General features: G+C 39.8%; 1 protein-coding gene across 3 annotated transcripts in view; it reads left to right on the top strand.

Annotated features, from left to right (window-relative positions):
• The window catches only part of chd2 (chromodomain helicase DNA binding protein 2), a 28026-nt gene extending 4706 nt beyond the window's left edge, over nt 1-23320 (top strand). Inside the window, exons 5-42 of one of the 3 annotated variants that reach the window (XM_055008968.1) lie at nt 1045-2988; nt 6492-6726; nt 7773-7859; nt 8040-8101; nt 8584-8712; nt 9870-10043; nt 10211-10350; nt 10455-10680; nt 10770-10870; nt 10969-11010; nt 11145-11323; nt 11460-11584; nt 11681-11897; nt 11976-12065; nt 12160-12350; nt 12444-12632; nt 12754-12916; nt 13084-13236; nt 13883-13954; nt 14316-14465; nt 14554-14702; nt 14807-14903; nt 14993-15085; nt 15229-15402; nt 15794-15963; nt 16074-16115; nt 16231-16370; nt 16451-16589; nt 16701-16851; nt 17154-17276; nt 17391-17513; nt 17981-18124; nt 18311-18427; nt 18536-18714; nt 18806-18905; nt 18987-19179; nt 19882-20125; nt 21403-23320. In XM_055008968.1, the coding sequence (XP_054864943.1) occupies nt 2927-2988; nt 6492-6726; nt 7773-7859; nt 8040-8101; nt 8584-8712; nt 9870-10043; nt 10211-10350; nt 10455-10680; nt 10770-10870; nt 10969-11010; nt 11145-11323; nt 11460-11584; nt 11681-11897; nt 11976-12065; nt 12160-12350; nt 12444-12632; nt 12754-12916; nt 13084-13236; nt 13883-13954; nt 14316-14465; nt 14554-14702; nt 14807-14903; nt 14993-15085; nt 15229-15402; nt 15794-15963; nt 16074-16115; nt 16231-16370; nt 16451-16589; nt 16701-16851; nt 17154-17276; nt 17391-17513; nt 17981-18124; nt 18311-18427; nt 18536-18714; nt 18806-18905; nt 18987-19179; nt 19882-20125; nt 21403-21688 (5451 nt within the window). In that variant the 5' untranslated portion in view covers nt 1045-2926 and the 3' untranslated portion in view covers nt 21689-23320. The remainder of the gene's footprint in view (nt 1-1044; nt 2989-6491; nt 6727-7772; nt 7860-8039; nt 8102-8583; nt 8713-9869; nt 10044-10210; nt 10351-10454; nt 10681-10769; nt 10871-10968; nt 11011-11144; nt 11324-11459; nt 11585-11680; nt 11898-11975; nt 12066-12159; nt 12351-12443; nt 12633-12753; nt 12917-13083; nt 13237-13882; nt 13955-14315; nt 14466-14553; nt 14703-14806; nt 14904-14992; nt 15086-15228; nt 15403-15793; nt 15964-16073; nt 16116-16230; nt 16371-16450; nt 16590-16700; nt 16852-17153; nt 17277-17390; nt 17514-17980; nt 18125-18310; nt 18428-18535; nt 18715-18805; nt 18906-18986; nt 19180-19881; nt 20126-21402) is intronic. The other 2 variants (XM_023287226.3, XM_055008969.1) reach the window with 2 other exon arrangements.
• Nucleotides 23321-23942: the final 622 nt, after the last annotated feature.

Below are 23942 nucleotides of genomic sequence, written 5' to 3'. Positions count from 1 at the left end.
AGCCACATTCTGCCATAAGTTTCTATACGCTCCATTTTTGCCAAGATCTATAACAGTTTTTGTTCTGTATTGAAAACCTGCTAAAACAAGGTCAATATTATGTTATTGATTTGCTGTTGAACAGTGAATCTATGAGAATTACCATTGTTTGAGCTGTTGCTTTGTTAAGTTATTGGATGTGACTGTGTTGTCCCTCTGTTGGTCATGTATTTGGTTACTCTGGTTGTCACTTTGTCAATTCAGGCAATGGATTATGGACAACGGATTATTTTGCCCACAAACCAGTGTTGTGTTGTTTTGATATTAATTTGCTTCAACATCACCGCTGTTGCGTACTTTTTCCACACAACGCATGATGTGTCTTAAGTTCAACTCTAGGCTCATCGTACCCCTGGTGGTCGGTTGATGAATTTTTGCAAACTGTCGGAACATTTATTCAGCCCAGATTCCATTTTTCTGGCTACTTCGGTTTTCATTACACAACATATCTTTTCAGAGCCCTACAAAAAATTGACAGTACTAATGTTATCATTATAGTTTGTCGCACTTCTCACTCTTTAACTTAATGCTAATAACTCCCTTATGGAATCATCACGCAAATCTATTTAGCATCATCCATAAAAGTTTGTAATGCATGTCTTATTAGCATTTAAAACAAGGTTTGGCGCTGCAACATTTCCACTGCTTTGAACCTAAACTGATTAGCAGTTACAAAGCTGATTATTAAACTCAAATACGTAGTATGCATTTCGTATCTTTTGATGACATGAAGCCTTTTAATCACAGCTCATAGGAACAGCAATTTGGTGCTCGAGTCTCATTTTTTTTAACAATTGTTGCATTCTAGTGAATGCTCTTATTTCAAAGTAACATGCCCTTGCGCAATGCTCGCTAACGCAACTGGAAGCTAGCCACGTATGTTAATAAACTGTCGTAGTTTTAGTCTAGTTTAGCATGCCTTCTTTAACTGCTGGACAGTCAGTCATTACACATTTCAGTTGCACTGTGGGCTTACAATTCTTCCTTCTTTTTTATCCTATCAAGACCCCATTCAACTGGATATTGATGAAGTGGAGACAGCGTTGTTTAACGCGAAGATGGCAAGCGATTTGGCGGTTAGCCAAATTTTGACAAGACGAAACCTTTTTCTGAGTGGACTTTGACGTTTGGATTTTTATTATTTTTTTTTACCACAACAATGGACTCTGGAACACCGTCACTGACTGTGTAGTGGACTCGTTAAAAAATTGCATTGTTTTTTCTGGGAAACACAAAATGCGCCTTTGTACATTTGATATTCAAATGTTGTTTTAAATAAAGTGTATGTCCTCGTATATTTTTTTCCCTGGCTTTGTTTCACAGCTATCACAAGGGTACATTTGGCGAAATATTTCGATAACGCTGAAGTGCTGAAGCTCAGAAATTGGTTTTAATATTTTAGCTAATCCATACAAGAAATTAATTTTGGTTTTGCACTGACTTCGTGTTATTAATAATCAAGAGTTACCCGTTAATTTAAGAGTCAGTTTAAGTGCTTAAGCTTTGTACTGGTTTGATGAATCTCCTCTTTTCTGTTGCTATACAATGAAAAATCTTACCTTGATTGACGAGATAAAGCAGAAAATAGTCGATGAAAAAGCAAGTTTGTGCTTTAACGAGTCCCTCTGGAAACCTTTACTAATTCAAAAACAATTATTTATTTGTGCAAGATGCACTGGGGGCAGTTAAAAAGGGTTTTGCCCAGAACAAAAATGGTTTCCAAAGGCTTTCTAAAATGGCTCCTGGCTGTCCTTCTTCCTGCCTGGGTAGGAAGTGATGCAATTGGTGCAAAATATATACTTTAAAGCCTCTCAGTTTTCTTACCTTTTATCATATGAGAACAAAGGTTCCACTTTGAGGCGTCTGTCCCGGGGCTGAAATTGTATGCAAGTTTATATAAACGCAAATTTTAAACATAATAAAAGGGGTGGGACTTAAACATCACCTGAGTGTGGGGTAAATGGAAATAACGTCAATCAAAGGCAAAGCTTTCAGAGCAGGGAAGGAGCTCTAGATGGCGGCTGAGCCTTGGGAAGGGTGCCATGGGCTTTCGTCAGACGTTTCTCTTGCCTGTTTTTCGACCCGAACCGCTTGATTCCGATGAAAAATTGAGAGCTGTAGTCGTGCGATCGCTGTTTTGACGGGAATATACGCGTTTTGTGCGGTTTTTGTGCTGATTTTGTGAGCCGTAGGAGCCGTCTGAGCTGGGGGAGTGCTTGTCGTTGTTTTCCATACTGGGCTCTGGCAGCCATGGCGCGCCTCCATTTTTAGTGTGCTTCTCGCCTCTGTCGCTCTGACAGTGGATGAAGACTGCAAAGGCCTACAAGCTGTTTTTTTCCGAAACGAGCCTGTTATTTCTTGTAATTTATTAAGTTATTGTTTTGTTTTTTTTTTACAGTTTATTTTTTTATTCGACTCGGATAAATATTTCAACTGCGATAGAGCGAACGAGAATCTAATAGTTCATTTATAGACTAGCACCTTTCTTCACATTGAATTGCTATGTTTACATTGTGTGGTGGTTAGTTTACTGATTTTCTCATCCTTAAATATTATTTTTCTAATGCTTCATCTGATGACGCAGTTAGAATTAACGGCATGCGGCTTGATCCGTGGACTATATTGAAAGGCACGACGGATATTTAACTTATTGTAACAGCACTTGTCATTTTTTTACCTTTATTTAAAGTAGCGATGTAAATAATGATCTTCAAATCTTTCGATTCAATGCCTTTTTCTTTACTCGTGTCGCACCGCCTGGGTTTTAACTGCCACCTGAGCAAAGGCAATCTTGTGGGACTTGTATGATAGTTGATGCTTCCTCTTAACTTTTTGACTGTAAATACCTGGACAAACGATCATCCTATCAGATTTTCAGGATACTACGATGATGAAGAATAAAAGCAAAAAACAAGAGGATGAAGGATCGGCTCAGAGCAATGCATCAAGGTATGATCCTTATACTTTTTTAACCTTTTTCATATCTGGTTTGATTGTTTACCTTGTCAAGCATGGTTGATCACCTGTGTTACATTTGCTGTGTGCTTTTGAAGAAGTGCACCAGTGTCATGAATGACCTTGCTATTGTTTAATAGCCACACCCTGATTTTTCCTACCATTTCTTACACTCAATACTGAGGTTTCAGGCCTGTGTTAGGAGATCATTGCCCAGAAGATGTACGTGTTAGACCCCAGGAAAACTCATTTGTCCTGTATTATGTTGCAAATAATTTGTCACCTATGTTTCATGTCCTCTTGCTACAATGTTATATGACCTTGTCTTACTAGTTGGTACTGCAATGCACCATTTTAACAACGTTGTTTGGTTTTTATTTATTTCAGACACAATGCATTGTTTTGGTGTTACCTATGGATGCTAATATATCTGGTGTTTTGGATTTGTTTTATTTAACATGCTTTGTCGATAGTTTATGGAGCTGAACACTTTATTTTTTGTATCGATCTCTACTTTTTATATTAACATATGCTAAAAAGTTTTGACCAAGTCACAAAGTTTTTAAAAAAGAAATCATGTTTCTTTATGCTTGGTTTTTTATCCTCATTAAAGCCCCTAAGTGTTAACATTTTATTGATTGTATGCAATTTTGTCTTGTTTTAGAGTTAGTAAAAGTTAAAACTATTTTTGTGTGTTATAAAATTATGTCAGAGTTCACAGGATTACAGCATGCAAGAACAGTATATCCTTTAGCTTCTTTTTTTCAGGAAGATACTACTTTTACTTTTGGATTGAGGTGCTGTTTCCAATGGACAGACTTAAATTAAACATTTTGTCTGATCACGGTGGTTATTTATGATTATTAGGCTAATCGAATGATTTCTCTTTGCTTGAAATGCAGCATATTATATCCAGTAATGATCCTTATTACATTAAAATACTCTTAAGTATCAGAAAAGTTTTAAAGACACACTTTGTACTAATTTATGTTACTGGATATATAAAGATGGATGTGTTAACTGAAGGATTTGTTTCAAACATGTCTGATTCTTGTGTATGTTGCAGCTAAAATATATGAATTTTAAATTAAATATGGCTGTATTTATATGACTTTACAGGTAGCTTAAACAGGCCTGTGGCCACCTTAATATGGAGATTATTTTTTATTTTTATTTTTTTACAATATTGTCTGCTTTTCTTATTGAAAAATGTCAACAGCTGCAAGTGTGTTTTTATCATCCTCAGATATCTAAATCTTCATTTATCAAAATCAGTGGAAATATATTTTCATCAATAAAGATATCATCACATCGAATCATTTGCATGGTGTCAGGACAATTTAGAACTGCAGGAACAACATAAGTGACTGGCCATTATTTGAAGGAGAAGATGTTTGTATTTATTGCTTAAATGCTGTTTCTCAGCTTCAGTTTTCAGTATTCGAATTGCTGTCATGTTGTCACAGCAAATAATACAGCCTGATCACAATAGACTGTTGTGTTTTTAGATAAAGACACAGAGAAGTTTGGATACTAAATGCAGGTAATTACCGTCACAGCATTTTACAGACTGTACACTGCAGCAGGTTACATCACACTTGTAGTTTTTTTGTGTGATCTTGTGGCAGCCATTTTAGTATTTTTAACTATGAGTGAAATACGTCCTCTGCAATGATGGCAGCCTAACTTTTTACACTCATGCATGAGTACGGAGGACAGAAAGAGCAGCAGGAAGAGCAGCATAAAATCTGGTGACTTTATGCAATAATATATGTCACTAAAGTGCTATTTACATACTCTCCTGAGTCACAAAATGGCCCTTGCTTTGTGTGCCCAGCTTGCTCACTTATCTGTATTAAAACTCCGCTCAGAACTACACAGAGGAGGAACAGGAAGAGTACAGACCTCAGACAATCTGCACACTGCGCTGTGATTGGTTAGATTTCCACCTAGCAACAAGCCAGCCAATAGTAATTCGAGATTTTGTTTGGTTCCACCCACCTCGACCTCCCTTAAAGCGGAAGGAGCCATGTACTTCCGAGGTTGGTCACTGAAGCGGCACAAGGTACAGAATGTGAAATTTAGTAATGAATTTTAGTTGTTCTTAAGCACGGTTTAAGAAGAGAGTTTAAACTAATTAATTCACGCTCCCCTTCAGCAATATTCCCACAGTTTTAATAATTGTAGAATATAGATACAGCTATAATTTACACACTTAGTCATGAGTTTGAGCTGTTTTAAGTTTCACAATAAAAGTAATGGTGTTTGATAGATAAAATAATCACGAGGCTTGCATACAAATGAGAATTTTTATGAGACACAAACGCTTACATTTTACAATATCAATGTAAGGCAGAGATTCCTTCATATTTATTCCCAATGGGTTGAGTGACGAGCGACCCCATGTGTCCGAAAAATATAACGCATGCAGAGGAAGCCTCGGCAATATACTTTTATCTACTGATGATCTATTCACGTGTTTAGTTTACACTTCAGATTTCAGCGAATGTTCATTTTACTTATTGCATAAACAGCTGATTAATTTGTAATAAAGTGAACTTCGTAGCCGCAGTAAATACTGCTTCCGATGTGTTATCAGAGCAGTCCCAAAAACGTGAAGCTTCTTGTGGCTTTAATTTTAGAATCAGATAAAGCCAATCTCTGCTGACCTCGTTTGATAAATAAGATCAGATAAATCTGATGAGATGATTAAAATGCTTACATGCCTCTTCCTTTAATTTATCAGACACGTTCCTCTTACTGGTAAATTATGAATATTTGTACCTCTAAAAATCCTTTAAAATAAAACAATCTGAGAAGAAAAACATAAGATTTTGTTAAGCTGATCACAACTACTGTTTAGCAGAGGCCCTAACCTGTGATGAGGGGTCACAAGTTTCTTAGCTTAAAGGATTAGGAAACAGTTGTCGGGGTACTGGACTCATTTTTGTATACGTATTGATCAATCAGTCAGTTCCATTTTTATTCCCCCAAAATAAGTGTCAGTGATGATATAACTTAAAATGCAGAGTTCACGTGTCATGTGTTATATATTGTAGTAATTCTAATTATATCACAGCTCTATTTATGTTAAATATTTGGATGATAGAAAAGAGGACCAGTTTTAACAAATTTTAGTAATGAAAGCAGGTCTACAAACTCAATGGTTGTGTAGAATGATGGTAAGAGGATTTGGGTGCTTCAGAGAGAATAAAGTTATTATTGGACTGTTAGCTAAGTGAAGAACATGACGCATGATGTAACGAGGTTTCGGTTTCATCTTGTCTGAGGGTCACAAATCACTCACGCCATCAAGCTCTTCTCCATGACCAAGTGACTGTGTGCTTTGAGTTTGAAGACATTTTTAAGTTGCTGTCACTGTCAACTCATATTTTTACTATGTTGTTTACCATTTTGGGTGTACATGTTTGTATAAGCAACAGCTTAACATATGCATTGCAAAATCAAAAGGAATGAACGTATTCTTGTTCCTTTAGCAATTCAGCCTCAGAAGAATCCAACCGCTCTGCATCGGAGTCGGGAAGTCAGTCCGAGAGCGAGCATGGCAGTGAGAGGAGGCGATCCCACAACTCAGAGTCAAACAGCTCCTCAGAGTCAGAGAGTCACTCAGAGTCAGGGAGCGAGTCTACAGGGTCCAAGTCACAGCAAACCACAGCAGAGGTCAAAGACAAGCCAGTTAGAAAGAAGGAGCGCCTGGCGGATGTGAAGAAGGTAAAGGTCACTCAACTTCTGTGGGTGTTCACTGTGTCTAAACGAGATTACAGCTCCTGCCCTCTGTCAATGGTGATTGAGTTAACTTCGTCTGAGTAATTGGACACTTAATGTGATTATAAAGGTGTGACGTGCAGGATGCTAGTTGGTAAATCATTAGTTATGCAAGTTTATCTTAATCCATACTGTCCTTTATCTGTGTCATTCTCTACCTCTGTCCCTGCTTCATGCTGCATCCTACAGCAAGTTAAAAATATGTAGTGTGCTCACTAAAAAGTGAAAACAGTCAGCAAATTAAAGGAAAAACATATGGGTAATAATTATACATAGACAGAAACACTAGACTTGAAGTGTGCCGCTGTGTTTTATCATTCCATAATGCAGTGCATAAAGAGGCACTGCTTAGTTGCAAAACAATTATGGCTCGAGGAAACCAAATTGGAAGCACTAAATCCTAAATAAAAACACATGATTTGGCTTCTCAAAGCTGCACTTTTAATTGACCTTTTACTTCCACACATTATGCACAATTGTCAAGAAGGATACTATTACAATTAATATGTAGAACATTGGAACTGCAATAGTTGACACAACTATTGATTAGCTGAGAAATAGAAAAATGACAAACAAATGCCCCTCTTCCTCATAGTCCAATTACTGTGTAGCTTTTCAGCTGTGAATTTTTGCTGCATTTCACATATTAATTTAACCTTTTATTTAACTATTAAGTCCCTTGACATCAAAATCTCTTTTTCAAAGGACACATGATCAAGATGGCATATTTTTTTTATACATGTGAACTGAATATCTTTGAGGTTTTTTTCAACAGTTTTTTTGGACAAAACAAGTGAAAATGTCACAGTCACCCTTGGGAAACTTGGTCACTTTTCACTGATGCCTGTTATTTTATAGACTGAACGAAGAATCACTTGAGGCAAACATCAGCACTTGTAAATTAGATTGTAGACCGGAACTGGGACATGCCAAATCAGCATGGTGATGCGAAAATCCAAAGGCTCCTCTTATAAGCGGCTCTTTGTTTGCAGATGTGGGAGGAACATCCAGATGTTTATGGTGTTAGGAGGTCAAATCGCAGCAGACAGGAGCCGGCTCGTTTGAACATTGGAGCTGGGGTAAGCAGATGTGAACGAAGGTGAACAAAGAAACATTAAAGATTCAGTACAATTATCTGCAGTGGCGTCAGCTCCTGTAAACAAGCCACCTGCGCCACCTAGTGGATAATATGAAGCACTGCCACATTTAATGTTGAAACTCAGCTGAAAGGTTTGTCTGCTGTTCTCGCTGTATTACAGGGTAGCAGTGAATCGGAGAGCGAGAGTCCTAAAAGAAAAACATCACGAGCTAAGAAAAAGGAGTAAGTAAGAGGATTGTGAATATGTTTGTGATTGATTGTTTTATCATAATTTCATTTATTTATTTTTAAAAGTAGTGCATCATATTATTTCAAATATCTCTGAAGTCTGCCATGAGACACTTGCACTGAACTCCTTTATCAATAATAATTTTCTTTTACAACACTTGGTCCATACAGTAGTGTTTATGCAGTTCACGCCTGTTTGTGTCATTCTGCTGCCAGTCTGTGTTCATGTTGTCAATCCTATCATTTAATGCGTATTTGTAAATGGGTATCTGTTTGTCTCAGATTGGGCTAAGTTAGTTTCAGCCAGGTGATGTACTATATTTAAATCAAATTTGATTGGTCAGATCAGTGGGCTTTCCCTGATTTAAATTGGGTTGTGCTGAACACCCTATGGCCGGTATTACAATGAAATTTAAATTGGTAAAATAGCAGTGATGGGCCTTGAGGGTGAACTTGTGGCATTTCTTTGTTGTAAGAAATATCTGGAAAGATGATGACTCAAATGATGAAGAGGAGGAGGATGAGGAGGAGGAGGAGGCTTCCGACAGTACAGACAGTGAGCAGGAAGAGAAAAAAGTTAGATCCAGACGACTTCCTGCTAGAAGGTAAGAGTGTAGCGAAGCCTGGCCATCAGACAGCTACCCACTGGTCATCTCCAAATCATTCCATATTGTGTGAACAATTGTTTGATTACATACAGTGATGAGTCACAACATTAAAACCACCTGACTAATATTGTGAAAGTCTGTCGTGCCGCCAAAGCATGACTCTACAAGCCTGTGAAGGTGTGCTGTGACGTCTGGCACCAAGATGTCAGCACAAGATCCTTTAAATCCTGTAAGGTGCAGGGTAAGTCCCATTGGTTTGAGATCTGGGGAAGTTGGAGGCCAAGCTATCATCTTGAGCTCTTGGTAATGTTCCTCAAACCATTCCTGAACAATTTTTTCAGTGTGGCAAGAAGCATCATTCACTGAAAGAGGCTGCTGCCACCAGGGGGTCCTGTTGCCATGAAGGTTCTGAAGCAACACTGAGTGATTTGTGCCAAAATAGCGTCCACATGAATACAAGGACCTAAGGGTTCTGCCTCCATTGGCTTTCCTTTTTCCCAAAGTGTATTCTGATGCCATTTCTTCCCCTTAGCAGCAAGCTCTGCTGAACTGTGTATTCTTACACCTCTTATCTTATCTAGCGTTAAGATTTTCAGTAGTTTATGCAACAGTAGCTACTCTATGGGAAGGTATTACTCCCTACACCTATCAGTGAGCCTTAAACATCCATTATCCTTTTGATAAGTCCTGACTGAAGTACACTGGGAACAACCCACAAGACTTGCTGTTTTGGACACGCAGGAATTCAGTTGTCTTCCCATCACAATTTGGCCCTTATGCTGCCCATGTTTCCGCTAATGTAACAAAATAATCAATGTTTTCGCTTCACCTGTCAGTGGTTTTGTTGTTGTGGCTGATCTGTGTATTTCCCCTTTTCTTTGATTTTGAACCTAAATGCTGCAGCAAGTTTGAGTCTTAATTTATGGCATCTCCGAGTTTTTAAAATATCAGTTACAGTTATTTTCTCAAATTGGTCAAAATTGTGCTCTGCTCTGTCTAAGGGCGTAGGCTGCACTCAGACATTTAGGTTTGACAGTCAGCCGTTGGACAGCCAGGAACCGACAGGAGTGTGAAAAGAATTAATGAGCCAGAAATTTAGCTACTTATCTCTAAGTGGCTTTTGGTTTTTCTTTGCTTAACTCTGTATTTTACAGACCTCAGAGCAAATCATCAACAGTCAAAAAGCAGCTTTCTCAAAAAGGAAGAAAGTCCAGGAGACAGGAGTCATCGGTAGAAGAAGATGACGAGGATGATGATGACGACGACGACGATGAGGAAGACACTCCGAAGAGGCAGACCCGAAGAAGAGGTGCCACAAAAGTCAAAAGGTAGATTTCTAAACCCATTTTTAGTGCATAAATTTGCATGCACTTAATAGACGGAGACATCTGTTGGAGTTTTTATTGCAAAGAGCATTATGAAAAAGTTCTGTCAGAGTTCGGATACAGATTGCACAGTTTTGCTAAGTTGTCACGATTGTTCTGTTGTGTTCCAGTTATAAAGAGGACCAACATGACTTTGAAACGGACTCTGATGACCTGATTGAAATGACGGGGGACGCTGGTGAGGAGCAGCAGGATGATGACAGCGAGACCATCGAGAAAGTCATGGACACCAGAACAGGCAAAAAAGGAGGTGATACATTTTCCCTCGCCTCTCACTATTTTGAAAACCACATCCACCAAAACACATTCAGTGCAGTCTGCAGTCTAGAACACTTTTTTTTCTGGTTCATCTAGCTACTGGTGCTACCACTACTGTGTACGCTGTGGAAGAAAACGGGGACCCTTCCGAAGGTTTTGACCCTGAGAACGATGAAGGGGAGACTCAGTATCTGATCAAGTGGAAGGGCTGGTCTTACATCCACAACACCTGGGAGAGCATGGACTCTCTGACGCAGCAAAAGGTCAAGGGACTAAAGAAACTGGACAACTTCAAAAAGAAAAATGACGAGCTGAATTCATGGTGAAGATCTTTGTGTTCGAATCCACGTGTTATTTTGTAAATGTACATCTCTCCAGAATTTTGACTGTTAATCCTGATCCTGTTCGTAGGTTGAGGAAGGCGTCACCTGAGGATGTAGAATTCCATAATTGTCAACAGGAGCTCACTGCTGACTTGAACAAACAGTTTCAGATTGTGGAGCGTATCATCGGTAAGAAGTCATTTTGTAACTGCTGTTGTCACTTTTTTTGAAGATACTGTTGCATTTTGCATTAAAACTGTACTGAAAATGAATTTTATTATTGGCAGCAACAAAAACAGGAAAGACACCAGGATCCTCTGACTTCCCCTGTAAGTCCCTCTTTGGATTTTTTATCATCACTGTCAATCACAATGATTACTTACTTACTTACTACAGTTTTTCTGCGCTATTCGAACATTTTGAAGCAATCATTTGATTAATATTTTGTTTGCTTTTTAAACAGCTCATAGTCATAAGACTCCATCCTCCAATGAACCTGAGTACCTATGCAAGTGGATGGGTTTACCCTACTCAGAGTGCAGCTGGGAAGACGGAGCTTTGGTCAGAAAGAAGTTCCAGCACTGCATAGACAGCTTCACGAACCGTAACTCCAGTAAAACTGTCCCCTCTAAAGAGTGCAAGGTAGGAATCCAGTGAAAATGACCCAAATTGGTGGATCTTTAGTGTTTATTTTTTGTATTTTCCTTTTTATTTGATATAATTGTAAAATATATTTATGTCTTTGTTAACTGGAGAAGTTTGTTCCTATTGTTTTCAGGTCTTAAAGCAAAGGCCCAGGTTTGTGGCACTGAAGAAACAACCATCATATATTGGTGATGAGAATCTACAACTGAGAGATTATCAGCTGGATGGGTTGAACTGGCTGGCTCACTCCTGGTGCAGGTATTGCATTAATAATTACAATAATTTCAAAAAGACTCAAATAATGGACTGTATAAGCAAAGTAAAATATCTATTTGTCCTCCTCTTCCTCTTTAGGTGCAATAGTGTAATCCTGGCTGATGAGATGGGACTGGGAAAGACCATCCAGACAATCTCCTTCCTGTCTTACCTCTTCCACCAACATCAGCTCTATGGGCCCTTTTTACTGGTGGTGCCTCTGTCCACACTCACCTCCTGGCAGAGGGAGTTTGACACCTGGGCCCCAGACATGAATGTGGTGGTCTATCTTGGTGACGTCATGAGCAGGAAAACAGTACGTTGAATTTGACTCTTACTGTTCTTCAGTATCTCCCAAATTGGTTCCATAAGTTTGAATTTCTGTTCTGTTTAGATCCGTGACTACGAGTGGGTGAACCATCAAACCAAAAGAATCCGTTTCAATGCACTACTAACCACTTATGAGATTCTACTTAAAGACAAGGTAGACTTCTTCACAGCTGTGTTTCTATTTTTATTTCATCATGTTTGTATGCCTGAGAGTCGATCAATTACAGCGTTTTAACGTTTGACTCCAGGGTGTGCTGGGAAACATTAACTGGGCGTTCCTGGGTGTGGATGAAGCTCACAGGCTGAAGAATGATGACTCCCTGCTGTATAAAACATTAATGGAGTTCAGATCTAATCATAGACTTCTCATTACCGGCACTCCGCTGCAGAACTCCCTCAAAGAGCTCTGGTCACTGTTACACTTCCTCATGCCTGACAAGTACGTCCCGGTTTAGACATTAAAAATTCCACTAAATCAGTTTTAATTCCAGTGTGACACGAGTGACGTTTGTAATATCTATTATGGCTGCAGGTTTCATTCCTGGGAGGATTTTGAGGATGAACACGGGAAAGGAAGGGATAATGGTTATCAGAGTCTTCACAAAGTCCTTGAGCCTTTCCTGCTCCGACGTGTCAAGAAAGATGTGGAAAAATCGCTCCCAGCCAAGGTGGAACAAATCCTCCGTGTAGACATGACCGCACAGCAGAAGCAGTTTTACAAGTACGATTCTTATTACTACCCTTCTTAACGTTTTTATCTCATCCATCTTTCGTATGAATCGCACGAACAGTAGCTGCATTTTTCCTCTCCATTAACTTAATTTGTTCCTGAATTTTTCCAGGTGGATTTTAACGAGGAATTACAAAGCTCTCGCCAAGGGCACCCGAGGCAGCTCTTCCGGCTTCCTGAACATCGTAATGGAGCTTAAAAAGTGCTGCAACCATAGTTTCCTTATTAAACAGCCTGAGGACGGTGACGCTGAAACACAACAGGAACACCTGCAGGTACGTCTCCTTATGAACCCTCCTCAGCTCCGAGCATCACCTCGGGATAACTCAGCTCTGCGACGGAAAGGAGCTGCAGTTTAACAATGAAGAAAACACGACTGCTTTTACAGATTGCTTGGTGCAGCTCGATATTTCCTCATTCACACCTTTCTGTGTGTTTTTAGGGGTTAGTGAGAGGTGGTGGGAAGCTGGTTCTGCTGGACAAGCTGCTGACCAGACTGAGAGAAAGAGGCAACAGGGTCCTGATCTTCTCCCAGATGGTCAGGATGTTGGACATTCTGGCTGAATACCTCGCCAAGAAACGATACCCATTCCAGGTGAGGTTTGTGCAACTTGGGGTTGTATTCGTATTTCAGTCAGGACTCCATATACAAAACAGTATGCAATGATTTGTGGTTATTCCATGTACTTCTCAGAGACACAGTTTCCTGCTAAATATAAAATTATTTCAGATCAAGAAAGCCTGCTACATAAATGGAAATACCTGAATTTTCGGCTATAACTTCAGTGATGCCCTCACCCTGTCTCTGTTGATAATAATCATACTTACATTGGATTCCATGTGTAACCAGCTGCAAGACTAGATAGAGGCACGCTTCTGTTTTTACTGTTGTTTTTATTGGTGTGAGGACTGAAGGGCCTTTTCGGACGGTCGCGCTGAGCGGATTAGACTCGGACGAGGATCGGATGTCAGTGTTGTCGCACACATAGCCCGCCAGGCTTAGAGTTCAAGTGTTTATTTATATCAACAAGTTATTTTCTGCTGAAGACCAGCCGGACTCCTGCAAGTCACACCGCTCGGGTTGTTTTTGCTGACTTACTCTCTGCATTAGGCTGTTGTGATCACTCTGAACGTATAGACGGGGTGCGATGGCACGTACAGCAGAGTGATGCAGAGGTTATAACAGATGTGCAGGAACTCTTCAAAGGGTAAATCTTGCTTTTTGCCTCTCTCCTCTTCAGCGGTTGGACGGTTCCATAAGGGGAGAAATCCGAAAGCAAGCACTTGACCACTTTAATGCAGAAGGCTCAGAGGTATGTATACTTTAATACAACCACCTGATACTAATGGAGTCTGCAACTCTGGACATTTTATGTACCTGTAAATTTTTTTTTCAAGCTACAGTAATATTATAATATTACCAAATGCACTTCCCACAGTTGCTTAATCACTAGGAGGTTACAAGTAGCACTGTAGACAAACCATAATGCTATCTTGTAAACATTGTCAGCTTGCATTTTGGATGCCTCTGAGAACATTAGCAGGGGGGAACTGTATTTGATAAATGAAGCAAAAAAGGTCAAATAACAAGGTTACTTAACAGGAAGTCTGTTCCTCGAACAATTCATGAAGTCCGTTAATGTTGATCATTTCTGTGTTTCATCTGCTTTCTAGGACTTCTGCTTCCTGTTATCCACCAGAGCAGGAGGTTTAGGTATTAACTTGGCCTCAGCAGACACTGTAGTCATCTTCGACTCTGACTGGAACCCTCAAAATGACTTGCAGGCACAAGCGAGGGCCCACAGGATCGGCCAAAAGAAGCAGGTAATCTATGGCTGGAAGTCATGGTTGCAGGTATAGTTAAGCTGTTAAGATTGTTGTGTAAAACTATATCCATGCTTTTCCTTTGTAGGTAAATATATACCGACTTGTCACCAAAGGAACAGTCGAGGAGGACATCATTGAGAGGGCGAAGAAGAAGATGGTTTTGGACCATCTTGTCATTCAGAGAATGGACACCACTGGTCGAACTGTTCTGGACAGCAACTCAGGAACCACAAAGTAAGTCTGGAAATGCAATGTTTCAAGCTGATGAGGTTTTATTTACACATTTAGATGCTAAAGTTCTTGGCGTGTTGCTTTTTTAATTTTTTTTTTAAAAACAGTTCAAACCCGTTCAATAAAGAAGAACTCACTGCTATTCTCAAGTTTGGTGCAGAAGAGCTTTTCAAAGAGGCAGAAGGGGAGGAGTCTGAACCACAGGTATCTCAACGAGTGAATAATCTCATATGCATAGAAAAATTTTGTTCCATATTTGGAAAAATTAAACCAGAATTTCTTTGTTCTTGTAGGAGATGGATATTGATGAGATCTTGAGATTGGCTGAAACAAGAGAAAGCGATCAAGGCTCAAGTGCTACAGATGAACTTCTGTCACAGTTTAAGGTACTTGCAAGCTGTTGCTGTTTTCTTTTGCACACATTTACATGTCTAAATATCTTCTTTTGGACAATGACCAGGAATCCAGGTATCCTTCTCTTTCAACCACTGATTTTTTCTTTCTCTCTCCATTCTGCCTCTCGCTGCAGGTGGCCAATTTCTCCAGTATGGAAGAGACCGCTCCAGAGTTTGAGGAGAAACCGATCCGGGAATGGGATGATATCATTCCTGAGGAGCAGCGCCGCAAAATTGAGGAGGAGGAGAAGCAGCGGGAGATGGAGGACATCTTCATGCTGCCCAGAAGCAGGAGTTCTAACAAGCGAGTAAGATGATTTATTTCTTCACTTCGAGCACCAGTTTCTGTTGGATCTTCTCTCAACTTGGCCAGTCATGTCCTCACATTTCATGCACATATATACAACAGAAGTTTCAGTCCCGAATTTCTGTCTTGGTACACCTCAAGATCCAAACTTTTACAGTCACAGTAGACTGTATTTATTTCTATGCACTTGTTGTCTATCACCTATTACAAACCAGTCTGATTAACCTTGACAATGTGTTGTTTTTTTTAAAAGAAACTTTGTATGAGATGTTAACTCCAGTTACACAACAGAAGACTATTGCCTCTGAAAAACACATATCTTTCCTATCAACTGCTCAGTTTTTGAATCAAGTTGTTTTGTTTTCCTAAAGTATAACTCCTTTGTGTTTCAGGCTCAGGCCAATGATAGTGACAGTGACGTAGGTTCCAAACTGAAGCACCGATCCTCAGGCTCTGAAAGTGAGACTGATGATAGCGATGATGACAAGAAGCCAAAGAAGAGAGGCAGACCTAGAGCTCGCAAAAACAACGTGGAGGGTTTCACTGATGCCGAGATCCGCAGGTAAACGCTGTTGTTCTTTGACAGTCTTTGAGAAATTCGTTAGATTCAGTTGTATTTGTAAATGTGCTTTCACAACAACAAAAGGAACTCATTTCTAATCCTATCAACAGGTTCATCAAGGCATACAAGAAATTTGGGTCTCCACTTGAAAGGTAAGCATGCTATTCAATCATAAAAATATTCTATAAATATCATTTGATTGCTGAACTATGGGCTGTTTTAGTTTCTTTCCAAGCACTTCTTACAAACTGTGCATCTTGTGTCCAGGTTGGAGGCCATTGCCCGAGACTCTGAGCTGGTGGACAAATCCATAGCAGACCTGAAGAGGCTTGGTGAACTGATTCATACCAGCTGTGTCGCTGCGGTGCAGGAGCACGAAGAAAACCTGAAAGAAAACCCAGTTGAAGGTATTTTGCTTGTACTTGCTTAGGGAGCATAAAAATACAGCAGTTTTTAGGACCAAAAATGATGCCTGTCATTCTTAAAGCCAAAGGTCCTGGGAAACGGCGAGGAATAAATATCAAGATCTCAGGAGTGCAGGTCAATGCCAAGACCATCATCCAGCATGAGGAAGAGTTTGAACCGCTGCACAAAGCGGTGCCCTCCAACCCTGCTGAGAGAAATAAGTAAGACACCACTGCATATTAGATATAGACAAGAAAGAGCAGTTTTCTTTTTCAACATGCTCAAATAAGGCTTGTGTTGTAGATTAAATTTGACAACCCCATTTCCCACAGATTCAAGCTGACGTGCAGAGTGAAAGTAGCTCACTTTGATGTTGACTGGGATCTGCAGGATGACATTCAGCTTCTGCTTGGCATCTATGAGCACGGCTTCAGCAACTGGGATCTGATCAAGACGGATCCTGACCTGAAGCTCGCTGATAAGGCAAATATCTAATATTTATCTTCAACTGAATTGAAAGCGGTGCTTAAATATGGAGAAACATTGACGAACAATAAAATGTAATGTCATGAGCCCTCAGTAAGCTAGTAAGCTCAAATGAATACTTTTATTATAAGCATTTACATCTAAACTGGCATGTCAAGGTATTTTGAAAAGATTTTATAAATACCTTCTCAAATTAATGCGTGAAGAGTGCATTCATGTTTTTAAGTTGCTCCTCATTAGGACTTGCACTGAAACCGAAGATGAATGAAACAGTCTAACAGTCACAAACTTCTCCACAGATTCTTCCAGATGACCCAAGCAAGAAACCTCAGGCCAAGCAGTTGCAGGCAAGAGCCGAATATCTACTCAAGCTGCTTAAAAAAGAACAAGACAGCGCAGATCTGTCGAAAACAGGGGAGGAGGTATGCTGCTATTAATCACAGAGTATTCCATCCATACTGGGGTTTGCATTTGCATGTACACAAAGGAACCTACCTCCAACGAAGCTCATATGTTGGTTTGTTTCTTCCTCCAAGGTCAAAGTGAAAAAGAGGAAGCCTCGAGTGAAAAAGGAGAATAAGATTCTCAAAGATGAGCAGGGAAACGACATCTCCTCCCCCCGCCTGTCGGACAATCCGTCAGAAGAGGGCGAGGTCAAGGTCAGATATAAGACCGGCTCTGTGGTGTCTCATTGTAGTCTAAAGGGAAAAGACTGAATTATGCTTCTGTGTCGAGGTTTTCTTGTGTCTAAGGAGGACGTGACGTTGTAGCTTGGTTCCTACAATTGGCTGCAGGCCTGGATGGAGACTACATGCGATATCTTTTGTCACTTTAGGCTGCGCTGTATTTTCTCTTACCTCTTTCAAGCGCACTTGAACTAAGAAATATAGTTTGCAGGGATGATAAACAAATTTTATCTTGCGATTTTGCCAAGACTTTTTAACTGCAGTGCTTCCAGTAAAAAGTACAGCAACACCGAAAAACAAAGAAGCATAATTCAGCTTTATTTGTAGAGAATAGTGCTCTTGATTAGCGTGCCAAATACCAGTACAGTGTTTGACCTTCTCCTCATTGTGTGACCTGCTGTTAGATTGTTTAACCTACGCTGTATTTTCATTGGCTTAAGCAGGATGATGGAACAGAAAAGTCCCCTGTCAAGAAGAGACAAAAGAAAAAGGATAACAAAGAAAACAAAGAAAAGCAGGGAACTCCTAAAAAGGAGAAGGACGGGGACAAAGAGAAGAAGGGGTCCAAGCCCAGAAAAGAAAAGGTATTTCAGAACAGTGCTCATGGCCTGAATATATGTGCATTGCTCTAATTTACATGGATAAAAGGCTGCGCATGATAACAGCATTAAAAATTAGGAATATAGTTAGAATGTCATGATCTTTTACAAGTCTGTCCTGTAAATATGCTGGTAAAGATGTTAATGTCTGTGTATGTTTTTGTCTTTCAGGCTAAAGGAGCCAAAGGGAAGAAGCCTCAAGGTCCGGTTCACATTACTGCTGGGTCTGAACCTGTTCCCATTGAAGGAAAGGAGGATGACGAACTTGACCAGGAGACTTTCAGTATTGTGAGCTTCTTTACTAAGTCGGGTGCAATAATTAAGCCAGAGGAGTTAATGTTTTTCCAAAAACAATAAGTATTGCTTTCCAATAATCTTGTCTATTTTTGTGTCCAGTGTAAGGAGCGCATGAGGCCGGTGAAAAAGGCGCTGAAGCAGCTGGACAAACCGGACGAGGGTCTTTCCGACCAGGAGCAGCTCCAGCACACTCGCACATGCCTGCTGAAGATTGGAGACCGAATCACAGAGTGCCTTAAAGCTTACAGTGACCCCGAACATGTTAAAATATGGCGAAGGTAAGATAATTAAATTCTATCTTTGTGAAATGAAACACGATCATCTCCTTTTTAACTCTGCTGATAATTATTTTGTTTCTTTTTTTGGCAGAAACCTCTGGATATTTGTGTCGAAGTTTACAGAGTTTGGTGCAAGGAAGCTTCACAAGCTTTACAAAATGGCACAAAAGAAGCGATCACATGAGGAAGAGGTAAGTTGGTGAGAGGTGGTAGAGAGTGAACATAATCTGATTTATATATGTAACACTGAAATGATCCTGTGACTTTTTCAGAAGGAGCAGAAGAAGAAGGAGGATGCCACAGGGAGAGTAAAATCATTCAGACCAGAACCCTCTGGTTCCAGTCGAGACTCGCTGGGTACTCAGCCATCCTCCAAACCTGGATCTCACCCGAATCAGCCAGGACTCCACGGACACCACAGAGAACCCTACAATGCAGCTAGCAAGCGGCACTTTGGCAATGATGGTACCTGTGGATAGATTTACTTTAACCCACCGAACCCTAGGCAGTTTCTGTGCATATTTCATTACTGTTTATTCACTATGTGTTCATCTTTTACTGACTTAAAGTCCTGTACTTCTATGGAAACACCACAACTACAGCTAGAAATAAACACACAAACTATTTTTTTGTGCCATATAACAAAGTTGTGATGCCACAAATCATGAAATAGAAATAAATGAAACTTCAATAATTATTAATTTTGCAAAAATTGGAAAAATCTAGAGTCAAATTACACAGCTTTTTTCCAGTTGTCCCAAGGTGTTACCGGTACCGGGAAAAAAATAGTGGCTCTGCATACGATAGATATTTTACTACATACGTTGTAATTTGTGTCCATGCTTCCATCTGCTATGTCTACGCAGAACCTGCAGCCAAAAAGGCTTTGAATTTGTGTCACAGGTGTGTTCGTCGCATCTGAGAAGAATATGGAAAATAAAGTGACTGTAAATTTAATGTCATCATTTTAAGCTTACATTTGATAATTTTTCCAACGTCGGATGATGTGGCGCGATTGGTATTCCAAATATTCGGATATTTGTCATTCATCCGGAGCCCAGAAATTGCTATTTGGGCCAGCCCTAGTGGTATATTAAGTTTAAACCATTTAAACTAGAAGTACCAAACACTGGTCGTCAGTATTAACCATTTGGTGTTTTCCTGCAGCTCGAGGAGACTGGCAGAGAGACCGTAAATACAACTATCCAGGTAACAGCAACCAGTGGCAGGGAGACCGGCATCATCCGTACGACCCTCATCGCTACAAGGATCACTATGGTGACCGACGTCCTCATGGAGACTCGTATCGCAGCTCAGGCAGTTACCGCAACAACAGCTCTCCTCGAAAAAGGCCGTATGACCAGTACAGCAACGACCGGGACCACAGGGGTCATCGACCCTACTATGAGCGGTGAGTGTTTTTAAACCTGGTGGTATTCAGAGATCAGAGGAAGTACTGCGAATACATTAAAATGTAGAGATCAGGAAATGTGTCTCATTTGTACCAAGACTGATGTATAGAGAGTATCACCATGTTACAGTGTCATTTTAGCTGTGACACACTTACAGTATTATACAATAAGACTGCATAAGTTGGCAAATAGGTCTCTGATGTTACCAAAAATAGTCCAACAGCTGAATAATAGAATCAAGCTAGTGAGGAGCCGCATTATTGCCTGCATAAAGCAACAGATCATAAACCAGTGTAATGTACAACATCATGATGTACATTTATACTTTCCAAAATTCTAACATATTAATAGAAGTATGCCAGTTAAGTTATTTCTGTACCAAATAAGAATATAAGGCCAACGCTAAGACTGACACTCCTGAAGAAAATGTTTATTATTGTCAAATGGGTCATCTAAGCTCATTAGGAGATAATTAGGTGATATTTTATCGTGAATAATCTGTTGTATACGGGTGTGTTTACTTTTTTCCCCCCACTTTTTCATGTTGACCTGAGTGGCTGAAACTTTCTATCACTCATGTCCATTTTCCTACACATACTTGTAGCTCTCGCCTTCTGTTTCTCTTCATCAGGCTGCATAAATGATAACTAATACACTTGCAAAGACGCACACTGTTAGCTCCAATATTCACATTATAGCAGAAAGCACAAGGAGTGGGACTTGAAATGCACCACATGCATTATGTATTTAATATAAAGCTAATTATCATTAACAAAACTGACTTGGTGGTCTCTGTCAGTTCAGTTCTCCGATGTGCTGATTTCAGTCCATCGTTCACCATCTGAGCTTGTCGTTGTAGTCTGTAAACACAAGCTACTCGCTAATAACAAAAAAAGTGCTCTGCTTGTCTAAATCTCCTGCTGAAGCTTCATTAATGGGTCTGTCATAAGATAAAAGAGCAGATCTAAGATCAGCTGAGGTCGAAGAGGATCTACATAATGTACCTGAATGCATAAACTAACAAAGAAAAGTAGCATTTGACTTAGAAAAGCGAATTATCTTTCTCTAAAAGCTAATGGAGTAATGCTGCAGTAAAACTATTACAGCAAGTAGAGTTTACTCAGAAAAGTTATTTAGAAACATGCCATAGAGTAAATCTAACTCAATACTTCTCAGTAGTGCTTATACGTTTGAATAAACTTATTTTTAAATACTATTAGAACCATGGTGGTATGACTTATTTTAAAAAATATAATCTGCGATGATGATATTTCAGGCATCCGGACGCCAAAAGAAGACGTCCTGATGATTTCCGTCCCAACTACCACCAGGGAAGAGAAGGCCCTATCCAGGACTTCAGGAGGATGCCGGACCACAGACCAGCAGGTCCACCGGGGCCCGAGCACTACGGCCGGCCCTTCCACCCCGACAAACCGCCCCCGCTGTTGGACCCCCGCTCCCCGCAGACTCAGAAGTCTCCCCAGGACTCCCGCTCTCCCCTGGAGCGACCCGTAGAGCCCAACACCACGGCAGACCCAAACTGGAACAACAGAAAAACATAAAGTCTGCCGCCGCAGGCTGAAAAAACTGATCTGAGTGTTTGGTCCAGGGTCAAAGCCACATGCTGCTGCTGATGGACAAGTCTGGACTCGCCAATTATAAGCTCACAGTGGAAAAGGGAATCAACGTGTACCCTCTTTACCAGCAAAACCAAACTATTTTGCTCTTTTCCCCCCAGCGACTGTGGCTGCAAATGATTTGTGCCCTGAAGGAAGAAGGGTGTTTCCCTCTGTCTTCAAGATGAAAAAAGACAAACTAAAACATGCATCTTTATTTAAATGAACTGACTCATCAGTTGATCATGGTAAGACTGAGTGGAACACTTCCGGATGCTTAGTCCCATGGACTATTATATAAGGAAAATTTAGGATACGTGAACTGGTGACTGATCTCAATCCTAAAAGTGCCTGAAGGTTTTGGCCTTTTTGAACGGTAAATGTATGGGATTATTCCCAAAGGAACCATGACATGGACATTAGTTTTTGTGTTTAGCTTTAAGTCTTGCAAAGGATGTCACTAGAAGATTTCAGTACAATAGAATGTGTAATGTGTTATCATCTGCACCTTCAGTGTTTATCTTGAACATGTAGCTGAACCGAATCCTGGAGTTCAACCATGTGGGGGGGAAATGGGACAACGTGATCCTTTTGAAATTTGAATGATCAAACAAGCCAGTATGTCTCTTCTATAAACTCAGCAGAATGTTCGATAATGGTTTTAACAAATTCACCTTTCTCATGTGTACAGATAATCATGATTTCTGTAATTGTGTAGCTGTATAAGTCATTGCTCTGTTCACTTTAACCACTTTCCTCTTTGTGGGCCCAATGAATTGGAAGCTTTGTAAGCAGTATTTATTGCGACAACTTGTGCAAAAGTTCATAACACTACTCTTAAAAAAACTATCCTTTATTTTTGCCTTTCAGTATTATCAAGGTACTTGGGTGTAGTTTCATTATTTCACCCATCTGATGCAAGTTCTCAGTTGCATCTGAAAAAACATAGGTGACAGAAACTATTTCTTTCCTAATCGATGGTTTGGCATTATTTTGATTCACAGATAGTTGTGCTGTTGTTCAGGAGGTTATCTGAAAGTTGCTGTTGACATTTCATCATGTTTATTACCTTCAGTCACTCTTTTCCTGTGCCAAATCTGCTCCGGCCCTCTTTTGTTTTCTTTTTTTTTTTTTTAATGTTTCTCCGTTTGTGCCTTATTTATGTGTGTATTATCATGCTGTATATTGGTTCATGGACAGTACTGAGGGCTGATACAAGCAGGATGTGGTCACTTTTTAAAGAAAAGCGCTCCAACACAATGAAAAAAAATCCCAGATGAAGAGACCATGTGATTCTATTCGTGTGTGTGATTCTGTGATTTCTAAAAGAGTTGATGATTTGAGGGGGAAATGTAAACATTAATATAAAGTAATGATGTGCCCGGGATACTTAACCGACCTGTTGAAGTGAACAGCCAGCCCATCTTCTCTTCCACCTTTAGCAAGCTACAGTTCCTGTATCATATGTTCTTTAAGAAAGTCTAAATAATTTATATTTGTGACAAAACCACTCTTCATGAGAAATGTGCTGTACATATGTTTGGACATATGTAATAAACTTTGTTACACAATGAAAAACATTTTCCTTTCGGCTGACTTCATTAAATTCCACCTGATTTATTATAACTGCTTCATCATATCACCTTTCTCTGCAAAGGTGCATAAAATATAATTGCTCTACAAGCTTTTAATAAATTTTCATTGCTGGTATATATAAAGGTGCTCAGAAACAAGGCAGTTTGTGCTCTTGTGAGTCAGGAGTGATCAGGAGAGGCAGCTACACACAAGTCATACAGTCATGGAAAAAATTGTTAGACCACCCTTGTTTTCTTCAATTTCTTGTTCATTTTAATGCCTAAAGGTATGTTTGTTTGGACAGATATAATAATGACAGAAATAGCTCGTAAGAGTTTAATTTTAGAGCTGATATCTAGCCATTTTCCATGGTTTTCTTGATAATAACCAAAATCACTGAAGTTCTTCCATCAATAGCTATGGCATTGTTCTGCCAAAAACAGCTTTTAGGACTCCATGTTTTCTTTTCTGTCTGTTTTAGTCACATGATACAGACAGGAGTTAGTACTGATTCAGAAACACTGTTTCTGATGACTGCAGCCATGCATCTTGGCTGCTCTCTACCAGCTTCTGATATTGTTCTGCTGTTATGGCAGCCCATTCCTGTTGCACAAATTCAAACAAA

This window comes from Amphiprion ocellaris, chromosome 3 (assembly GCF_022539595.1).
Source record: "Amphiprion ocellaris isolate individual 3 ecotype Okinawa chromosome 3, ASM2253959v1, whole genome shotgun sequence".
Lineage (NCBI taxonomy): Eukaryota > Metazoa > Chordata > Actinopteri > Pomacentridae > Amphiprion > Amphiprion ocellaris.
Note: the sequence above shows the minus strand (reverse complement) of the source record. Positions and strands in the feature narration are given on the sequence as shown.